Source organism: Diceros bicornis, chromosome 11 (assembly GCF_020826845.1).
Source record: "Diceros bicornis minor isolate mBicDic1 chromosome 11, mDicBic1.mat.cur, whole genome shotgun sequence".
NCBI lineage: Eukaryota > Metazoa > Chordata > Mammalia > Perissodactyla > Rhinocerotidae > Diceros > Diceros bicornis.
In genome coordinates this window covers 66430644-66449596 of record NC_080750.1, presented here as the reverse complement: position 1 = coordinate 66449596, position 18953 = coordinate 66430644, and the positions used below count along the sequence as shown (strand labels likewise).

Here is an 18953-nt window from a genome sequence, read left to right as displayed (position 1 = left end):
CTGATTTCACAGGGAGAGGGCACAGATGCTCTGCGTGCCCTCCTAGACCTCATCTTGTGTGTATTCTTTAAAATGAAAGTGTAATAGTGAGTCTAGCACTTTTCAGAGTTCTGTAAGTTGTTCTAGTGAATTATCAGATCTAGAGGGTTGTGGGAACCCCCAAATTTGTAGGCAGTCAGTCAGAAGTATGGATGGCCTGGAGATCCCCTGAGACTCCAGCTGGTGTCTGAAGTGCGAGCAGTCTGTGGAGGATTTGGCCTTAACCTGTGGGGTCTGTGCTCCCTCTGGGCAGTTAGCGTCAGAATTGAATTGCAGTCCACCCACCTGCTGTTGGCCAGTTAGAGTGGAAACGACAATATTCTGCCCCACACTGCCACACCCAGGTCGGCTTCGCTATCCATGGGGCCAGCCTCTCACACTCACTCACACTAGGATTTTTCCCAGGCAGGTAGTTTACTGCCTTCAGTTGTATCATGGGACAAATCTGCCGCTTCCAGCCGCTCTGCCTAGTACATTATAAGCTGTGAATGTATGTATTCAGTATGTGAAGAATCCCTTTGGGGCACAATTAATGAATTCTAGATATAATGGTAAGTTTCAAGTGTTCAGTTGCATAAAAATCACTAACAGATTATAATAGTTAACACTGTAAGATTAAGTTTCATATGTAGTTAATATTCTGTGGAAGATTGAAGGAGGTTACAAAATGTAGGCAATATAATCTGATTTAAAGTGATCGCTGGGAGGGGGAATGGAGAGTTACTGTTTAACGGGTGCAGAGTTTTAGGTTGCAAAGATGGGGAGATGGAGTTCTGGAGAGGGATGGTGGTGATGGTGGCACCACAGTGTGGATGTACTTAATGCCACTGATCTGTACACTTAAGAGTGGTTAAAATGGTCAATTTTATGTTATGTATATTTTACTACAACAAAGAAAAAAGGTTGCTGAATTTCCAACTTTATTAAAAATGGGAATCAGTATTTTATTTTTCTTGTGGTGAGGACTTCTAAGATTTACTCTCTCAGCAACTTTCAAATATGCAATACTGTGTTACTAACTATAGTCACCATGCTGTACATTACATCCCTAGAACTTATTTATTGTATAATTGGAAGTTTGTACCTTTTGACCCCCTTCACTGATTTTGCCCACTCCCCCCACCACGCCACCCCGCCGTCCCTGGCAACCAGCAACCTCTTCTCTGTATTTATGAGCTTGGTTTTGTTTGTTTGCTTGTTTTAGATTCCAGGGAATCAGTATTTTGTAATTTTATTTTATTTATTTTTTCCCCAAAGCCCCAGTAGATAGTTGTATGTCATAGCTGCACATCCTTCTAGCTGCGTATGTGGGACGCGGCCTCAGCATGGCCGGAGAGACAGTGCGTAGGTGCGCGCCCGGGATCTGAACCCCGGGCCACCAGCAGCGGAGCGCGAGCTCTTAACCGCTAAGCCACGGGGCCGGCCCGGGAATCAGTATTTTAAATTTAAATTGTGAGTACACTGATAGGGTTCTGAGTCACCTGCAGTTTCCATGTAGTTGAATATTTAAGTCTGGAATTGGAGTCAGTATTTAAATGCCCTCTCCACAACTAGCTATGTGACTTTGGGCAAGCCAGTTAACCTTTCTGGGCCCCATCTGTAAAAATAAAGGGATTGGAGCAAGTGTGTTTTAGTTGTTAATTAAAATAGGGGACTTTCTACCTTTGACATCGTATTTTCCAAAGACAGCCATAGCAATATCTCCCACCCCGCATGCACTTCTTACACGTGATTTTGACACTTTTCCCCTTAAGAGGTGGGCTCAATGCTCCCTCTGCAGGAAGGTAGTTGGACTTTTATGGCTAATAGAATATGGTGGAAATGATGCCCTGTGACTTTGAGTTTAGGTTATAAAGTGTTAGAGCTTTCTCTTTGTTGACTGCAATACTCACTCGGGAAGACTGCAGCCACTGGGCAAGCAGTCTGACTGCCCTGAGGTGTCCTTGCTGGGGGGAGTCCCAAACTAGCTGCCTGGAGAGGCCACATGGAGAGGCTCTGAGACTAGGTGGAGAGAGGATACCTGGTCAGCCCCCAGCTGCTTCAGCTCTCCCCTTCCCCATCCAGCTCTAGCAGCCAACTGATGGCAGACACGTGAGAGCTCCGGGGCCAGAACCACCCAGCTGAGCCCTTCCCAATTCCTGACCCACAAATCCTTGAGAGATAATAAAATGACTGTGGTGGGTTTAAGCCACTAGATTTTGGGTTGATGTTTTATGTAGCAATAATAACTAGAACACTACCTGTCTCCCATATAAATTTACTTTTCTCAATATCGCTGCCTAACATACTATATAATTTACCAGTTTATCCTCTTTCCTCCCTCACTAGGATATGAGCTCCTGAAGACAGACATTTTTTTGCATTCACTCCTTTTTCCACATTGCCTACAACAGTGCCAGGCACATAGAAGTGCTCAGTAAAGATTTGTTAATGAGTAAATGAAGGAGTAGAAGGGAGGGGAGAGACCAGCTCAGCTGTTCCAAGCGTGGTCCCTGATTTCTTTATCCTGAAGCCTCTCCAGTCCACTTCCTACCATGGCATTTGCTGACAGTGACCTTGAACTTTCTCTGGGCCTTTATGGGGGAAGAACAACGGCGGACTTCTTTTCACGTTTGGGCTCTTGTTTTCCTCCTGTCTCTCTCTTTTTTTTAATCAATGTGTTCCAATCTATCTTCCAAGATTTTCTCAGACTTTTTAGTGTGATAATTTATATTTTCTTGGTTTTCTCAACTATTAAAGTTGTTTTTTAAAAAAACCTTTTAAGGATATCTTTTGTGTAATCTCAGTAGCATTTTAGGCAGAAAGAGAAGTAGACACCTGCTCAGAGTGCTGCCTTGATACAATCCCTGCTCTCTTAGTTTTGCATATTTTGATGCTATCTCAATCAGTGCATACAGGTTTGTGCCCTTTGTCAGTACAAAAGTGCTTAGTAGGGACTGCTATTTTCTAAAGTGGTCGAGTCCAATTCGACTCTTACCAGGAATATCAGAGAGTTCCAGTTTCTCCACATTGTCGTTAGTACTTGACATTGTCAGTCTGTTTAAATTTAGCCATTCTGGTGGGTATGTGGGGGTATCTCGTTGTGGTTTGAATTTGTGTTTCCCTGATGAATAATGATGTGGAGCTTCTTTTTATATGCTTATTGGCCATTTGATAATTCTCTTAAGGGAAATTCTTGTTTAAGTCATTTGCCCATTTTTCAATTGGGTTGTCTTTCTCATATTGATATTTAGGAATTGTTTATAGATTCTTGATACAAATCCTTTGTTATATATATATATATATATATACACATATGTATATGTATATAGCAAATAAATATATATTGCAAATATTTCCATGTATATGGCTTACATATTCACTTTCTTAATGATGTCTTTGATGAACCTGAATTAAGATGAAGATCTTAATTTTAATGATGTCTAATTTACCGTTTTTTCTTTTATGATTAGTGCTTTTTGTATCCTTTAAAGGAATCTTTGCTTACCTAAAAGTCATGAAGATATTCTGCTTTCTTTTAGAAGCTGGATTGTTTTAGCTTTCACATTTAGTTCCATGATCCACTTCAAAATAATTTTTGTATTTGATGTGAGGTAGGGGATGAGGTTCCCTCCCCCCCCTTAAAGAGATCCAGTTGCTCTAACATCATTTATTGAAAAAAAGCCTTTTCCACATTAAATTTTGGTAGCTCTTTTGTTGAAAAATCAAGTGACCATACATGTGGAGGTCTCTCTCTGTACTCTTTTTATGTTATGTTGATGTATATGTCTATCTTATAATAATACCACATTGTCTTAATTATTCTAGCTTTATAATAAATCCTAAAATCTGGTAACATAAATTCTTCATATTTGTTCTTCTTCAAGATTGGTTTGGCTATTCTGTGTCCTTTGTGTTTCCAGATAAATTTTATAATCAGTGTGTCAAGTTCCACACATATATACAAAACCTGCTAGGATTTTGATTGGGAGTGAATTGAATCTTAAATCAGTTTGATGAGAATTTTTGTCTTAAGTGTTAAGTCTTCCAATCCATGAACTTGATATGTATCTCTCCACATATTGAGGTCTTTAATTTCTCTTAGTTTTATAGGTTTCAGTGTAGAGGACTTAAACCTCTTGCATTAGATTTATTTCTGTTTTTTTTAATACTGTGGTAAATGGTATTTGAAAAAATTTTGTTTCCAATTGTTTTTTCATTTCTTTTAAACCATATCTTTCCTGTTCTCAAGTTTTTTATTTTGACTATCTTTAAGTTGATTGGAAATCTTTCTTGAATTTTTTTTTTTCAGGAAAGGCATGTGATGGTAAACTATTAGTTTTACGTGTTTGAGACTCTATTGCTTGCACATATGTAAAGTAAGTTGTCTGGGGATAGCAATTTTTGGCAATTGTTTCTTTTTATCTCCATGTCTAGTGAGTAGTGCTCCACAATCTCCTGACATTTAAGGGTGCAGAATAGAAGGCTAGTGTCAGTCCAAATTGTTTTCCTGTTGTATATAACCTGTTTTCCTACACAAAATGTTGTTTGTTACACTTTTTTATCCTAGGAATTGAAACATTTCCCCAACATACGTCTACTGTGGTTCTTTTTTCATTAATTTTGCCTGGTACTTGGTGAACACTTTTGCTCTAAGGACTTAAATCTTTCTTCAGTCCAGAGAAATTTTATCCCATTATTCCTTTGACTGTTGCTTCTCTGGTCCCATCCTTCTGGAATTCTTATTGTTTGTTTATTGAAGGAATTTGCCCTCCATAGGTCTTATTTTTTCACTCATTAATTTTAATTACTTCATCATTTTACTCTTTGTTCTTGGAAAATTTATTGTGTCTTTTGATTCACTAATTTTATTTTGTGTAATAGCCATTTCATTTTCACTGTCTTTATTAAGCACCCTTAAAATTTGGAATTCATGTTTTCCAATCCAACAATGTTCTTCTTATCTCCAGTTGCTTCTTTTTTATTACTATTACTGCCTGCTTTTGTTATAGATACATTGGTATCTCCTTCCTCTGTAGTTATATTCTTCCCTCAGTTCCTCTTCTTTAATTAGCCCCCATTCTCCAGTCAGAAAAAAATAATTTTCCCTTTGCTTTTCCATCTTAATCATTTCATGTGTTATAGTTATTTGTTTATAGGTTGCCTCCCTTGTTCACCTGTCAGCTCCCTAAGAATAGAATCATATTTTTCCATTTTTATATCACATTGCTTAGCACAATGCCTTGCACACCTTAGGTGCTCAATAAAATATTGTTGAGTTGAATTGTGTATTGCTTCTTAAAACTGGGTGGCAGGAGTGCAAGGGCATGAGGGATTTTTTGAGGTGATGAAAATGTTCTAAAACTGGAATGATGTTTGCACAATTTTATGAATTTACTACAAATCATTGAATCATACACTGAAAACATGTGAATGTGATTTTAAGTAATTATAATTTAATAAAGCTGTTTTTTAAAAAAGACAACTGACGGCAAAGGTGTGGCAAAGCCATTGCTGTTACTGGAAAGTTGAGCAAGGCTACAAATAGTAGGAATATATCTTGTCACATTTTGTCCAAAGTTGATAATTGTTACCTGCAAGAGGGTTAGTCAGATAAAAGGTAGTTGACTGTTATCAGAAATGAAACTCCTAGATTGCAGATATTTGTCCCATTGTTACCAGGTGGGGGCTCACTGCCCAAGACGCATAGAAGCCAATACTATGACACCAGCTTTTGAGAAAAGAAAAGCTTTATTGCAAGGTCTACTGGCAAGGAAAGAAGAGGCAAGGCTCTCAAAACTGTCTCTCTGATCCAGGGTTTGGGGCAAAATTTAAGGAGTTAGGGGCAAAAGCTGATTGGCTAGTCTCAGCTAGTCTCAAATCGGTCCATATATGGTAATCCAGCTACTTGGGCTGCTGAAAGCTGGATTTTCCTTATTGAAGGACTTCTTGCTTTGTAAAGGACTCTAATGGCAACATTTCTGAAGTTTCTTGGTTCTCCTGGGGCTATGGGTGTCCACCTGTCACACGTGCGGTGTTGTCTCTGCTATTGAGCATTGGGTTTGATTAATCAACAACCTATTTTAAGGAAGCAAAACTAGTTTAAGCTGGTCAATGTTTTATGTCCTATTTCAATTCCCTCTTTTTCTTTGTATATTCCTCAGTCTTGAGGGAACTAGGACGATGATCACTCTAGCTACTTCCTGGAACAGGCCTTCTATCTTAAATTATTTTAGGAAGTTAGGGGAGAAGTCAAAGTTTCTTTCTGAGCCTTTTGTTCTTAAAAATAATCAAGCCCAAGAGACACATTTTTGGGTGGCAAATTCTGATCCCTCACATTGCTCCTGTGAAACTTCAATAAGTTTCACAGTCCAGAAGCTGAGTTGGTAGATTATTCCATCTCACTGAACCAGTCTCTTAGTCCTGATGGCCAGTCAGTCCAGTTAAATTCGTTTCAGAAAGCAGTGATGCACCTGGGCTCCCAAAGTTAGGCCTATATTGTGTAAGCAAGCAATCAGGTATTTAATAAGAAGCATTTCTATGGAAATAAAAATAAAAAACAAAGTTAATGGTTGGAGCAAATTATAAACCAGTTTCTGAGTGCAGAGGACAGCCAGTCAAGAAGATTTCTAGAGGTCAGTGTCGGAGCATCTTTTGTAGTTTGAAATGTCTCTGATGATGTCATGGGGTGTTCAGGTATTTTTCTGAGTGGCTTACACAGCAACAGGCATGAAGATTGTCTAAACATGGGCTGTCATGGTGATCTCACTTAAGTTTATATCAAGTTGTTCAGCTGCAGTTTGCAAGGCTTCAGGAAAAAGAGTGGTTTCAGTTCTCAATGATTCCAAATGAAAAGGATAGACTTTGGAGATTTGTGGCCAGGTATCTCAGGAAACTAGAAGAATTCAGGATCCAGTCCAGTTTACAGGTAGAAAACAAAAACCTCAAAGACAAATGACAGAACTAGAATCTAATATTCACAAGTATGTATTATAGTTTTTACTGAAACATAATTTTTCTCCCTGAAATCACCCTCGTTTTTACCAAATTAAGAGTAACTGGTTTGCAAAATTAAGTCTAGTTTCAATAAACTTGGCCCAATTACTTACACAAGTACAGCAAGAATAACAATTGATCATATAGGCTCTTTTAAACCTGCTTTGCTGGAACTTTTATGAGGAATCTCAGATTGAACTTCAAAGGCCTCTTGAGGCCAGGAAAGCCAAGCCAAGGTCTTGTCATCAGATCCTGCCTGCAATACCTATAGATTTGAGTGAATTCCTCTCTTTGCAAGGTCCCCAAAATATCCTGGGGTTCTTGCAGCTGTGAGGGAAGTGGCCTTCTTTACTCACCTGGTAATATTGTTGGGAACCCTGTACCCAAGGTACTAGGCCAATATTTCCACCTGGCTTTATTCCATAAAGTCCAATCTTTGTTCCTTAAAGCTGTTTGGTCATCTCTGAATCTGCATGTTTCTGTCAAAGGTGACATTCCAGTCAAAGCTTTAGTAATATAACCAGTGTTTCCAATTGTGTCCTGCTATAAGGAGAACAGATTCTTATTGTGCTTATGCAAATAGCGGTATTGCCATAAACAATATTCATTCACTAAGAATTTCCAAATTCTGGAGGGATCACGTAGGGAGAAAAAAAGATAAATGTTTCAATTCCACTTACAAAGGTATAATTTACCAAATTGCTGTAAGTCATAATTAGTTTAAGAGAAAAAATTTTCTTAAATCTGAAAAAAAAATTTAAAAAATCAGCAATATCTCAAATGAAGTCATAAAATTATAATTGTCTTCATCAGTTCATTCAGTCCTGTGTAATCAACTTTTGATCTTGATCTTTTGTTAGCAGTTTCGTGAAGCAATCAGTTTCTCCATTAGAGTTCTGTAATTTTTTTTTTACCCAGCTCAGTTTTATGATCTGACAGTTTATCAGAAACCTGTATTCTAGAGTAAGTGTCAGAGTCCTTTCCATGAATCTCTCTGAAGATGAAATACATCTGCAAAAGCAGAGTAAAACAACTATCTGCAAATGATAAAAGATTCAAAAAGGTCAATTGACAAAGAAACTTGGCTATTTCTGTGTCATACAACACTTCAAGATAATAACTAGAATTGTGGCTGACAACCAGGACAGATCAGAATGTTAGGAATATTTTATAATTTTCTAAAACACTTATATCAATAACATTTACCCACATAATATCATCAGTCCCTGTGAAACAATGCTTAGTTATCCATTTAACCATGGTGACAATTAAAGATTTTCAGGCCAATGCAGAAAATTAAATAGCTGTAAGAAAAACCTTACCACCTGTGATTAAAGACCTGATAAAAACAATACAGGAAATTTATTTTGATAAAACATAAAATCCCTACACTTCTGGTAGGCTACTCAAAGAAAAAACCCTTTCATAATCTTTTTATCAAGAGAAGACTAAAAGTTCAAGAAAATTATCCTTTTAGGAGAGAGAAAACCAAATTCTGATTTTGTACCAGCTTACTTTTGACATTAAAACTCATTTACTTACTTAGATTTACTTCAGTCTTAGCCAACTTGACCATGCACAACTCTCCTTAGGGTTGCTCCTTCACAAACCTTCTGTAACTTTCCTTTTACGTTCAGAATTTGTCCCATGCCTTCCTTTTTTTCCCTTCTAGTACTTTGGGACAAATTTATCTTTCTTAACAAAACAATTTCCATTCTTTATACCTTCTTTACTGAAAACATACATCTTACTTTCCTTGAATACAAAGATGTTTTCCTTATTAATTTTTAGTAGCTTTAATTACATATATTAACCATTACAGGCCTTAGTGAAAATCAAAAAGTAAGCAATTATGAACTTTTATATTAGCATTCTAAACACTTTTCATAATTTCTAGAAACATGCTACTTCATAGTATAATTTTTAATAAACTACAAGGCATGTTTAGTAATACACCCAAACATCTTTTAGTTTCTTTGTAATAAGAAGCCAAAAGTAGATCAACTTAGACATGTTTAGTGATAATGTTTCAGTATATTATCTTATTTGAAAATGACTGAGATGTTCAATGAATTTTTTATCATCTAATTTCACCTGGCAAAACTTCAAAGTCTGAAGTTACCAGAGAGATTTTGGAAGTTATCTTAAATATACGTGCCATAACACATGAAAAGTTCACCTAATACTTTTATCTTTTTCACATCTATTTAGTATTTCCAAATAATTATTTAGATTGCCTACAAAACTTCATGAGACATTAGACAAAATTAGCTATCATTTTAAGTCATTATTTTTGCTAACCAGTTTTGTAATAGAGATAACATCAGCTTATTTGACCGACAAACGTAGAATAAAGACTGCATGTCTGCATCATATCCACTGCTGATAACTCTGAGGACATCTGCATTGTAATTAAACCAAGAATCTTAAATAAGCTTTTATTTACCAAAGATTAACTAGATCATGTTAAATTGAAAGACATTTGGGTAAGTTGCTATTACATTTAGAAATCATTTATATAAGTGCTTACTTTAAGCCAATTGAAAAGAGCTCTTTAGAAATTATACCATCTGGAGGTAAAATGTAACATACATATAGACACACATACACAGAGACTCCACAGCTGTTATTTTAAACAGATGCCATGCATCAGGTACAGTAATATAAGACTTCCTAGTTATGAATCTAAATTTTGTTTTAAGCCTTTTTACTAATATTTGTGGAGAAGACACTCAAGAGGCTAGATTTTGGCATGGGTGCTCTTATGTCTGTTTTTCTTTCCTATTTTCCTTTTTTTTCCCTTCAGTCTTAGGAATTGGTGATGGGCTAGATATTACCTGGAGAGTTTGCAAGCTCTTTGAGATAAGGGAAATGGGTGGAATCTGAATAGCCTCTGGAGCTGCATTTCCAGTCTTGCAAGGATAGAAGAGGTTGACCCACCCTTTCAGCTACATTTTTTCAATTTAGAAGTTTTTCCAATTTAAGGATCCATCCTCTGACTTTTGACAAGTAGGATCTTAATAGTGATTCAAACCAATACGCATTTCTGGCTTAACTATGGATGCAAGAGGTGTCCCCCAAAAGGGGTGCAAACGAAGCAGCCCTCATATGATCCAGATAGTTCACTCCCAAAAATAGTCCAAGAATGCAAAGGCTTCTGCTGCACAGGTGGTAGTGCACTAGCAAGCAATGAAGACAAGACGACAAAGTCCTCCGATGGACTGGGACCCCTCATGACAAGCTCCCCTGAGGGCTGATACAGCTGGACAAAGAGAGTACATCTCGGAACTCCAGTCTACTTGACTGGCTGCCAAGAAGCACGCCAGTACATGCATCCTCCAGATGGCAGAGACCAAAGAGATCACAAAGCCAAGCTCTCAAGACATAAAACAAGACAAAAGAAAAAAACCTCATCTTACATGCACATTAACAGCTTTAGCTAAGGCTTGGGTCTCTCGGAGCCAAATTTATACCTAGGGTGGAGATGCCGCGGGGTTGGGGATCATGTGTGCTTTACAGAGTACCTCGTTGCACAGACATTTTCTTGAGGTTGGCAGGGGCATGTCATCATCTACTCCATTCTGTGGCCAACTTATCCTGTCACAGGAGTCTTCTTGAGGTGGTGAGTGCCCTAATGGCTCTTAACTGGTTGACCTGTGCCCACCAATTTTGTGGCTTCCAAGATGTCCCTTAGCAACAGCTTCCACCTTATGTGCATACTCTGTAGACGGGCTCTACAGCAAAGTTTACTGCGGGCCTGCCCAGGCAACAGGATTATGGAGATGCATTCATCTTGCCCTATGTTTTTTTTTCCTTTTTATGACAAACGACACACACGAAAAAACATAGACAAGGAAGGACAATGACTATCTCTGGGAGGAGAAGGATCAATGAGCCAATGAGTACTCAGTAGCTCATACTACATTCTCATAGCTACAAGTCGCCCAGTTCAGGAGAATGCAGCCTAAGGGGCTACAGGTGGGGATCGAATTAGCATTTCCCATTGTTTCAAAATTTAGACACAGCTGGTCAAACATATATTTATACTGTAGCTAGAACCAGATCGTGAAAATTTCGGACATCCCCAAAACCAAGACCCTCACAATGAAGGCCAAGTCAAGGCTTCCCTCTAATGGCCTATGTAATTCCCCTGAGGCTGATGGCAGTTTGGTAGGTCCCTTAGCCACACATGGAAGTGCAACCTGCATTTCTGCCTGACCATCTCTGACTGCAAAATGGAGTGCAACCACGTTTTTGTCCCACTGTAGTTTTGGGACCTCCCGCCAACCTGATGATTATCAAGCCAAGCCCTCAGGACACAAAACAAGCTTGGTAAGATTCTGCAGTTCTTTGCAAACATTTATAGCTTCTGGAACCTTTAGGTTGAAAGGTGGAGCTCTTGACTCTAAAAATTTCTTTGTTTCTTGGTTCAAAAGCTCAAAAGGAGCCCAAAGCGGCCGCTGTAATTTTAAATTATCTGGGGTTATCTTGCTAGCTGTTTATAGTTATCCCCATTTTAAGGGGCTTTTCCCAATGTGGCTGCAACAAACAGGGTAATTTCTAAAGAGAGTTTGTTATGATCACCAAGAAACTCAGTCTCCAAACAGCCAATTTTAACAAATAAAACAGTCAGACATAGACAAACATGAACAGACACCGAAATCTAATACTCTGGAACTCTAACCGAGAGCTTGGGACTCTAATCTGATCTTTTTGAGTGTCCTAGCAGCTGTAACCCTTTTATATTGTCTCCCTTAAACTCACAATCCTAGCCTTGGGACTTTAACCAGCAAAAATCTCACCAATGGGGCCTTTAACCCATGATCCTGATGAGATATTAGACAATTTTAGGCACAAGCATGTTTTAATGAGGTCACTCACCCTCAAGACATCTGATCCTGGAGCTGCTTTCTTCTCCCAAAGGAAAGAAAAACGCCTTTGGGCCTGGAACACCGCAGCCGGGAAACGGAAATCCAATCAGTCGAGACCCTAGACGAAATTGTCTAGGCGGCCGCTCAGGGTCAATGAAAAGACCCCATACCCCACCAGGGGTTCCAAAGCCTCTGGTGGGCCGTCACAGGACCTTGTCCCTTTGTAGTCGCCAATTGTTACTGCACAAAATTGGAGTTCACTTGCCTGATGTGCATAAACGGCCAATTAATTACAGCATCAGCCTTTGGGAAAAGACATCAGCTTTATTCTGTGAGATCGAGCTGCAAGGGAAAAGGGAGTGTGTGCCCTCTGATCTGTCTCCTCAGTTCAGGATTTGGGGTGAAATTTAAGAGATTAGGAAGAACAGGCTGGCACACGGAAATGCTGGTGAGACAGATTTTGATTGTGGGCTTCAAGTATTTATGGTAAGGTTTTAAACATTTATGACAGGGTTCTAAACTTTTATAATAGGGTTCTAAACATTTTTGATGAGGTGAAGAAGAAATTTTTACACCAGATCTTCCTGAATGAGGGACCCCTAGCTTCTGATACGAGTCCGACTTTCAACTTCTAGTCATGGCCCGGTCCTTGGGTTCCGTGGGTAGGAGGATCTTTGGTTCTGTGGTCATTTCAGGTCAAGATTTCTTCTGTGCATGCCCTGGCTACGTGACTTTGCAGATTTTTCTGAAAGGCAATTCTTAATCACTCTGTTGATAAGAGATGGGGTCAGTTGAACTGGTCCCGGAGGGCCCACGACTACAATGAGTTCAGTCAGATGGTGGCCTCCCGTCTTATTTTTGTCTTTTTATCTATTCACTAATCTCAGGAGGTAATCCATTTATAAAAACTTTTGAGGATCCTCCCTGGGTTTAAGGAGGTCAATTATGGCCCTTGCTTTTAAGTGTGCTTCTTAAATGACCTTATTTAATTCAAAGTTCCTCATAATTGCCATTGTTCTAAGTCTAGTTTCTGTACTTTATCCAAATTCTGTTTTAAGCTTTTCTACTAATATTTGTGGAGAAGATACTCAAGATGCTAGATTTTGGGCAAGGGCACTTCTATAGCCATTTTTCTTTACTTTTACAGAATAGGTCTAATTGCAAGATGGTATTATAGTTCAAAGACCTGTTCTTAGACCACACCTCAGGCCCCAGTGAGTATTGGGGCCAGGCCATATTACAAAAGAAAATATACTATTTATATTTCCCATTTTAGAGGGCTTTTTCAAGGTGGCTGCAGCAAACAAGGCCTTTTTAGGAGTGGTTTTTAGCGTCATGATGTGGTGCTTACAGCTCCACCAAGAATGACCAAGGGTTCCATAGTTTCCCGTACATGTTTTGACATCAACAAAGTTCAGGTGAGTAGGCCCCAGACAAGCTGCCGGTGCCGACTGCTTTGCCGTGAATGGTGAAGGTTCGGTGAGGTATGTTCTTCAGGAAAGAGTCCCTGTGAGGCCGTTGCACTTCGTGGGCAGACACTCCGACACCTCCATAAAATCCCCAGTCACCGGTGAACGTCCTAAAGGACCAGAGGGCGCAGTGCTTCTTTTCTTTGGAGTCAGAAGACCCTCATAGACTTAACTTCTAAAGGGAGTTTGTTACAGTACCTGAGAAACTCAGTCTGCAAACAGTCAATTCAATTTAGACAAACAAAATTAATACACAATACAATGCTACATATAACACAGATCATAATGCTAGCCAGACTACCAGGAGTGCTCAGAACCAGACTACCAGGAGTACTCAGAACCAGACTACCAAGAGTACTCAGAACCAGGCTACCAGGAGTACTCAGAACCAGATTACTAGGAGTAACTCTCAAATGAACCTTTTATGCTGTTTCTAATTATCTTGGGTGGTCCAGGCCCAAGATTCGGGACTTAGTCCACCAGAATTCCGCAGCATACAAGTCAAACTTATATTTCCAGGGAATCAAACCAGAGAGATGAGATAAGGGACAGTCACTTTCTTAAGGTTACTCCCCCAGAGCCCAGAAACGTCTTGATCCAGAAGCCGTTTCTTTTCACAAAAGTGAAAGAAGCGCCTAGGAGCCTGTAGCGCCGTGGCAGGAAACAGGAATCCAGTCAGCTGAGTCTCTAGACAAAGTAGTCTAGGCAGCAGCATCGGGTCAGCAATGAGAGCCCACACCCCACTGGGGGCTGCAGAGCCTCGGGCAGGCGGTCACAGGATCATGGTCGTCAGAAATTTTTTCCGACCAAGGGCTCATTGCCTGAGGAGTATAGAAGCCAATACTGTGGCACCAGCTTTTGAGAAAAGAAAAGCTTTATTATGAGGTTGACTGGCAAGGAGACAGGAGGCAAGGCTCTCAAATCTGTCTCCCTGGTCCAGGATTTGGGACAAAATTTAAGGAGTTAGGGGCAGAGGCTGATTGGCTAGTCTCAAATCAGTCCATATATGGTAATTAAGCTACTTGGGCTGCTGGAAGCTGGATTTTCCTTATCGAAGGACTTCTCACTTCGTAAAGGACTCTGGTGGCAACATTTCTGAAGGTTCTTGGTTCCAGGGTCATCCTGGGCTATGGGTTTCCATCTGGCACATGCACAGTGCTGTCTCTGCTATTGAGCACCAAATTTCATTAATCAACAACTTGTTTCAAGGAAGCAAAACTAGTTGAAGCTGTTCATTGTTTTGTGTGCTATTTCACTCTTACTTGGGAATGATAAGTAATTGTAACTGGCTTTTCAGTTCTAGTCCATTGTAATTTAAGTGCTTGGAGCACTGTATTAAGAAGGATTGTAAATCAGTGTCTGTACTCACTGGAATAAGATGTGGTGATGGGTTATCAAAATCGGCCAGAGTGTAGGGGAGCAGGGCTGTGTGTGTGTGTGCCGCATATGTGCCATCCTTTATCTGTTTGATGTCACCCAGCCAGCCATGTGAGTGTAGCTGATCTACTGTTGGGGGTGAAAAATTATCAAGAAAGTGGAATGGGATATTTTATTTTGTAACGTAGGGAAGTGAGCGGATAATTAGCTGGTCTTTCTCCCTCTGTGTCTGCTACTCCTTGGGGCCATATATAAGGTATGAATATGAACCAAGGTGTGTTAGTTTGCTAGGGCTGCCAGAACAAAGTACTGTAGACTGGATGGCTTCAACAACAGTTCCAGAGGCTGGAAGTCCAAGGTCAAGGGGTCAGCAGGGTTGGTTTCTTCTGAGGCCTCTTTCCTTGGCTTGTAGATGGCCATCTTCTATGTCTTTACGCGGTCTTCTCTCTATTCATGTCTGTGTCCCGATTGCCTCTCCAGGACACCAGTCGTATTCTATTACAGCCCACCTTAATGACCATACTCCTACTTAATCACCTCTTTAAAGGCCCTATGTCCAAATACAGTCACATTCTGAAGTACTGGGGATCAGGACATCAACATATGAATTTAGTGGGGGCACAATTCAGCTCATAACATGAGAAAGCTTTTTAAAAAACTAGATGAGGTTAAGATAAAATAGAAACTATATGTGCTGAACCAAAACCAGAAAAATATATTTAATTCCCTTGGAAGAATATGAACTAATAAAGCAGTCCTTTGGAGCAATACCTTGTGCAAATGAGCTGAAAACAGTGATGACCGCATGTCCAGTCTTGATTTTGTCCCTTAAGCAGCAAAGCTGGAATCCCCTCTAGTTGAGTCTCTGCTGGGTGGTCCCCCATGAGTTGCTGCACCTGCGAGCATATTTATCCTTTAGTTTATGGTCTCATGTCCCCAGCTGGATTGCTCCTTGTGGGCAAAGATCCCAACTTGAACTTAGCATTTCCTCATCCATGGCAGAATGCCTTTCTAACAGCAGTTTGTCTTTGGATGTAAATGTCTGTTCCCTACATGACAGCAGGATGAAGTCATCGGACCATTCATGATGTTGTTTCTTTTGGTATTCCAGAGGCTTTCTGAATGAAGTTTTGAAGCTAGAAGCCCCAGGTGGTTCTGTTGCCTGCCTCCTGAGAGGAGAGATCACATTTTCCCAGGTAAGGGGATACCTCATAGACCCCCTTGAGAGGGCATTCTGCGCCTGCATGCCCATCTCCTGCACTGACCATGAGCTCTCTGAGGGCAGAGCCAGGTCTGCTGCACCTGTTTACCCCTTATAGCACTTAACTCACAAGACTGGGTTGGAGGCCCAGAGACACAGGAAGAGACATTTAAGACTGGTTTTTTATCTCTTTGGGCAAACCAGAGGGACACACTTTAATGACTGGGAAACTTCCAAGCCCTTGAAGATCTATGCCAAGGAATTACAACAGCCAGAGTAGCTTTTTTCCATCTTAAATTGTGGTAAAAGACACATAACATAAAATTTACCATCTTAATCATTTTTAAATATACAATTCAATAGTGTTAAGGATATTGACATTGTGTAACCATCACCACCATCCATCTCCAGAACTCTTCTCATCTTGCAAAACTGAAACTATATAACCGTTAAACACCACCACCCCATTCCTCCTTTCCCCCAGCCCCTGGCAACCACTATTGAACTTTCTGTCTCTATGTCTTTAGCTACACTAGGTACCTTATATAAGTGGAATCATACAATATTTGTCGTTTTGTGACTGACTTGTTTCACATAGCATAATGTCCTCAAGGCTTATCCATGTTGTAGCATGTAACAGGATTTTCTTTATAAGGCTGAATAATATTCCATTTTATGGATTTACCACATTTTGTTTATCTATTCATCCATCGATGAACACTTAGGTTGTTTCCATATCTTGGCTATTGTAAATAATGCTGCAATGAACGTGGGGGTTCACATATATCTTCCGGATAATGATTTCATTTCCTTCGAATATGTACCCAGAAGTGGGATTGCTGGATCATATGGTAGTTCTATTTTTAAGTTTTTGAGGAACCACCATACTGTTTTGCGTAGTGGCTGCACCCATTTACATTCCCACCAACAGTGCACAAGTGTTCCAGTTTTTCCACATCCTCACCAACTCTTGTTATTTTCTGTTCTTTTGATAGTAGTTCTCCTTAGAATAGCTATTTTCAGGGCCGGCCCTGTGGCTTAGTGGTTGGGTGCACACGCTCTGCTGCTGGCGGCCCAGGTTTGGATCCCGGGCACGCACCAACGTACCGCTTCTCCGGCCATGCTGAGGCCGAGTCCCACATACAGCAACTAGAAAGATGTGCAGCTATGACATACAACTATCTACTGGGGCTTTGGGGGAAAAAATAAATAAAATAAAATTATAAAAAAATGAATAGCTATTTTCAGACAAGGCCAGTGGGGGAGTGGGTCGGTTCATTAATAACTATATAATGGGTGGGCCTTGGAGTCAGAGATCAGGATTTGAGTCGTAGCTCCCACTTACAGACTGTGTGACCACAGCAAGTTGCTTAACCTCGCAAAGTCTCAGCTTTGCCATCTGTAAAATGAGAGTGATAATACTGTCTATTTCTTAGGTTGTTATGAAGCTTGAAAAGTGCTTAGCACAGTACCTGGCCCATAGTAAGTGCTCAATAAAGAGTAGTTAGGATTGTTACTACAATCTCACTTGTTTCTTAACAAAGTAATCAGGATCTAAAAGCACTTGAATTCTCCATTACTGCCTTGAAGAAGAAAGGCTACTGAAAATCTACTCTATAAGCACACAGATAAAACAGTCTATATTTAAAATTTTTTTATGACTTAGAGCCCACTATAATAGAAAGCAAAAGCCCACCTTCTCTGTGAAGGCAAGTGTGGTCTTAGTGTGGGGAGTGTAATGAATTGTAGTCACTTTAAAACTCTCTTTCTCTCTTTCTCTCTCTCTCTGTCTGTCTTTGTTTCTCCCTCTCTCTCTCTCTTTCTCACACACACACACAAACACACACACTCATTGTGGCAACTGGTGAATGAATATTGTAATGATACTGTTGGGAATAAACATTACTGGAGCTTGACTCAATAAAAAGCTGCAGTAATATTGTTGGAAGGTAAGGAAAGAGGGGAGTACTATATATTTTCTGTGAACATAGGAATTATAGAGTGAATTTCTAGTAATTGCTGTGAAAACCCTGTGTCCGTTCAGACTTCTTTAGTAGCTTCTACGAAACTCAAATCATAGAGAAAGAGGCCTGAAGAACCTAATTATACTATGATAAAGGCCACTTAGGTTCAATTTGTCTTTTAAAAAGTTGTCCTTTTTTAACTTTTCATTTATGTGTACTGTAGAAACAGAAAAGTACACAAAGTGTACAGCGTGATGAATTTTTACAAACTGCATACAGTCATGCACTGCATAATGACATTTCGGTCAATGACGGACACACATACAATAGTGATCCCATAAGATTAGTACCATACAACCTAGGTGTGTAGTAGGCTATACCGTCTAGGTTTCTGTGAGTACGCTCTGTGATGTTCACACAACGATGAACTCACCTAACAACACATCTCTCAGAACATATCCCCGTCGTTGAGATACATGACTGTATACCCATGTCACCAGCACCCAGATCAAGAACTAAAACGTTATGAACACCATAGGCAACCTACCCATGCCCCTTCTAGACACCACCCCTCCAAGAGTAACTACCGTCCTGACTTCTAACCTTGTAGATCATTTTGCTTATTTTGTACTTTCTGTGAATGGAATCAGGCAGATGAACTCTTTCATATCTGGCATCTTTTCCTCTACATTATATTTGTTAGAATCATAGATGTTATTGTGTGCGGTTGTAGACAGTTTCATTCTCGTTGCTACATGGTATTTCATTGTGCGAATATACTCCAATCTGTTTATCCATTCTGCTTTTTTTTTTTTCACCTGAGTGAGAGATGGAAAGGCATTGGGAGATTTTGAGCAGCAAAGTGACATTATCTGACTTAAGTTTTTAAAACCTCACTCTGGCTGCTGTGTGAATAGATCAAGAGGGCAAGGATCATTATAGAGAGACTACTTAAGGAAGCTACTGGAAAATCCAAGTGAGAGAGGATGGTGGCTTACACTAAGGTAATATCGGTGGAAGTGGTAAAAAGTCGTCAAATTCTGGGGATATTTTGCTG

At 39.8% G+C, this 18953-nt stretch overlaps 1 protein-coding gene across 2 annotated transcripts in view; it reads left to right on the top strand.

The window, feature by feature from the left end:
- EPHX2 (epoxide hydrolase 2) overlaps nt 1-18953 on the top strand; it is an 83334-nt gene that overhangs the window by 13191 nt on the left and 51190 nt on the right. For both annotated transcript variants that reach the window (XM_058550462.1, XM_058550461.1), the window contains exon 2: nt 15843-15927. In XM_058550462.1, the coding sequence (XP_058406445.1) occupies nt 15843-15927 (85 nt within the window). The remainder of the gene's footprint in view (nt 1-15842; nt 15928-18953) is intronic.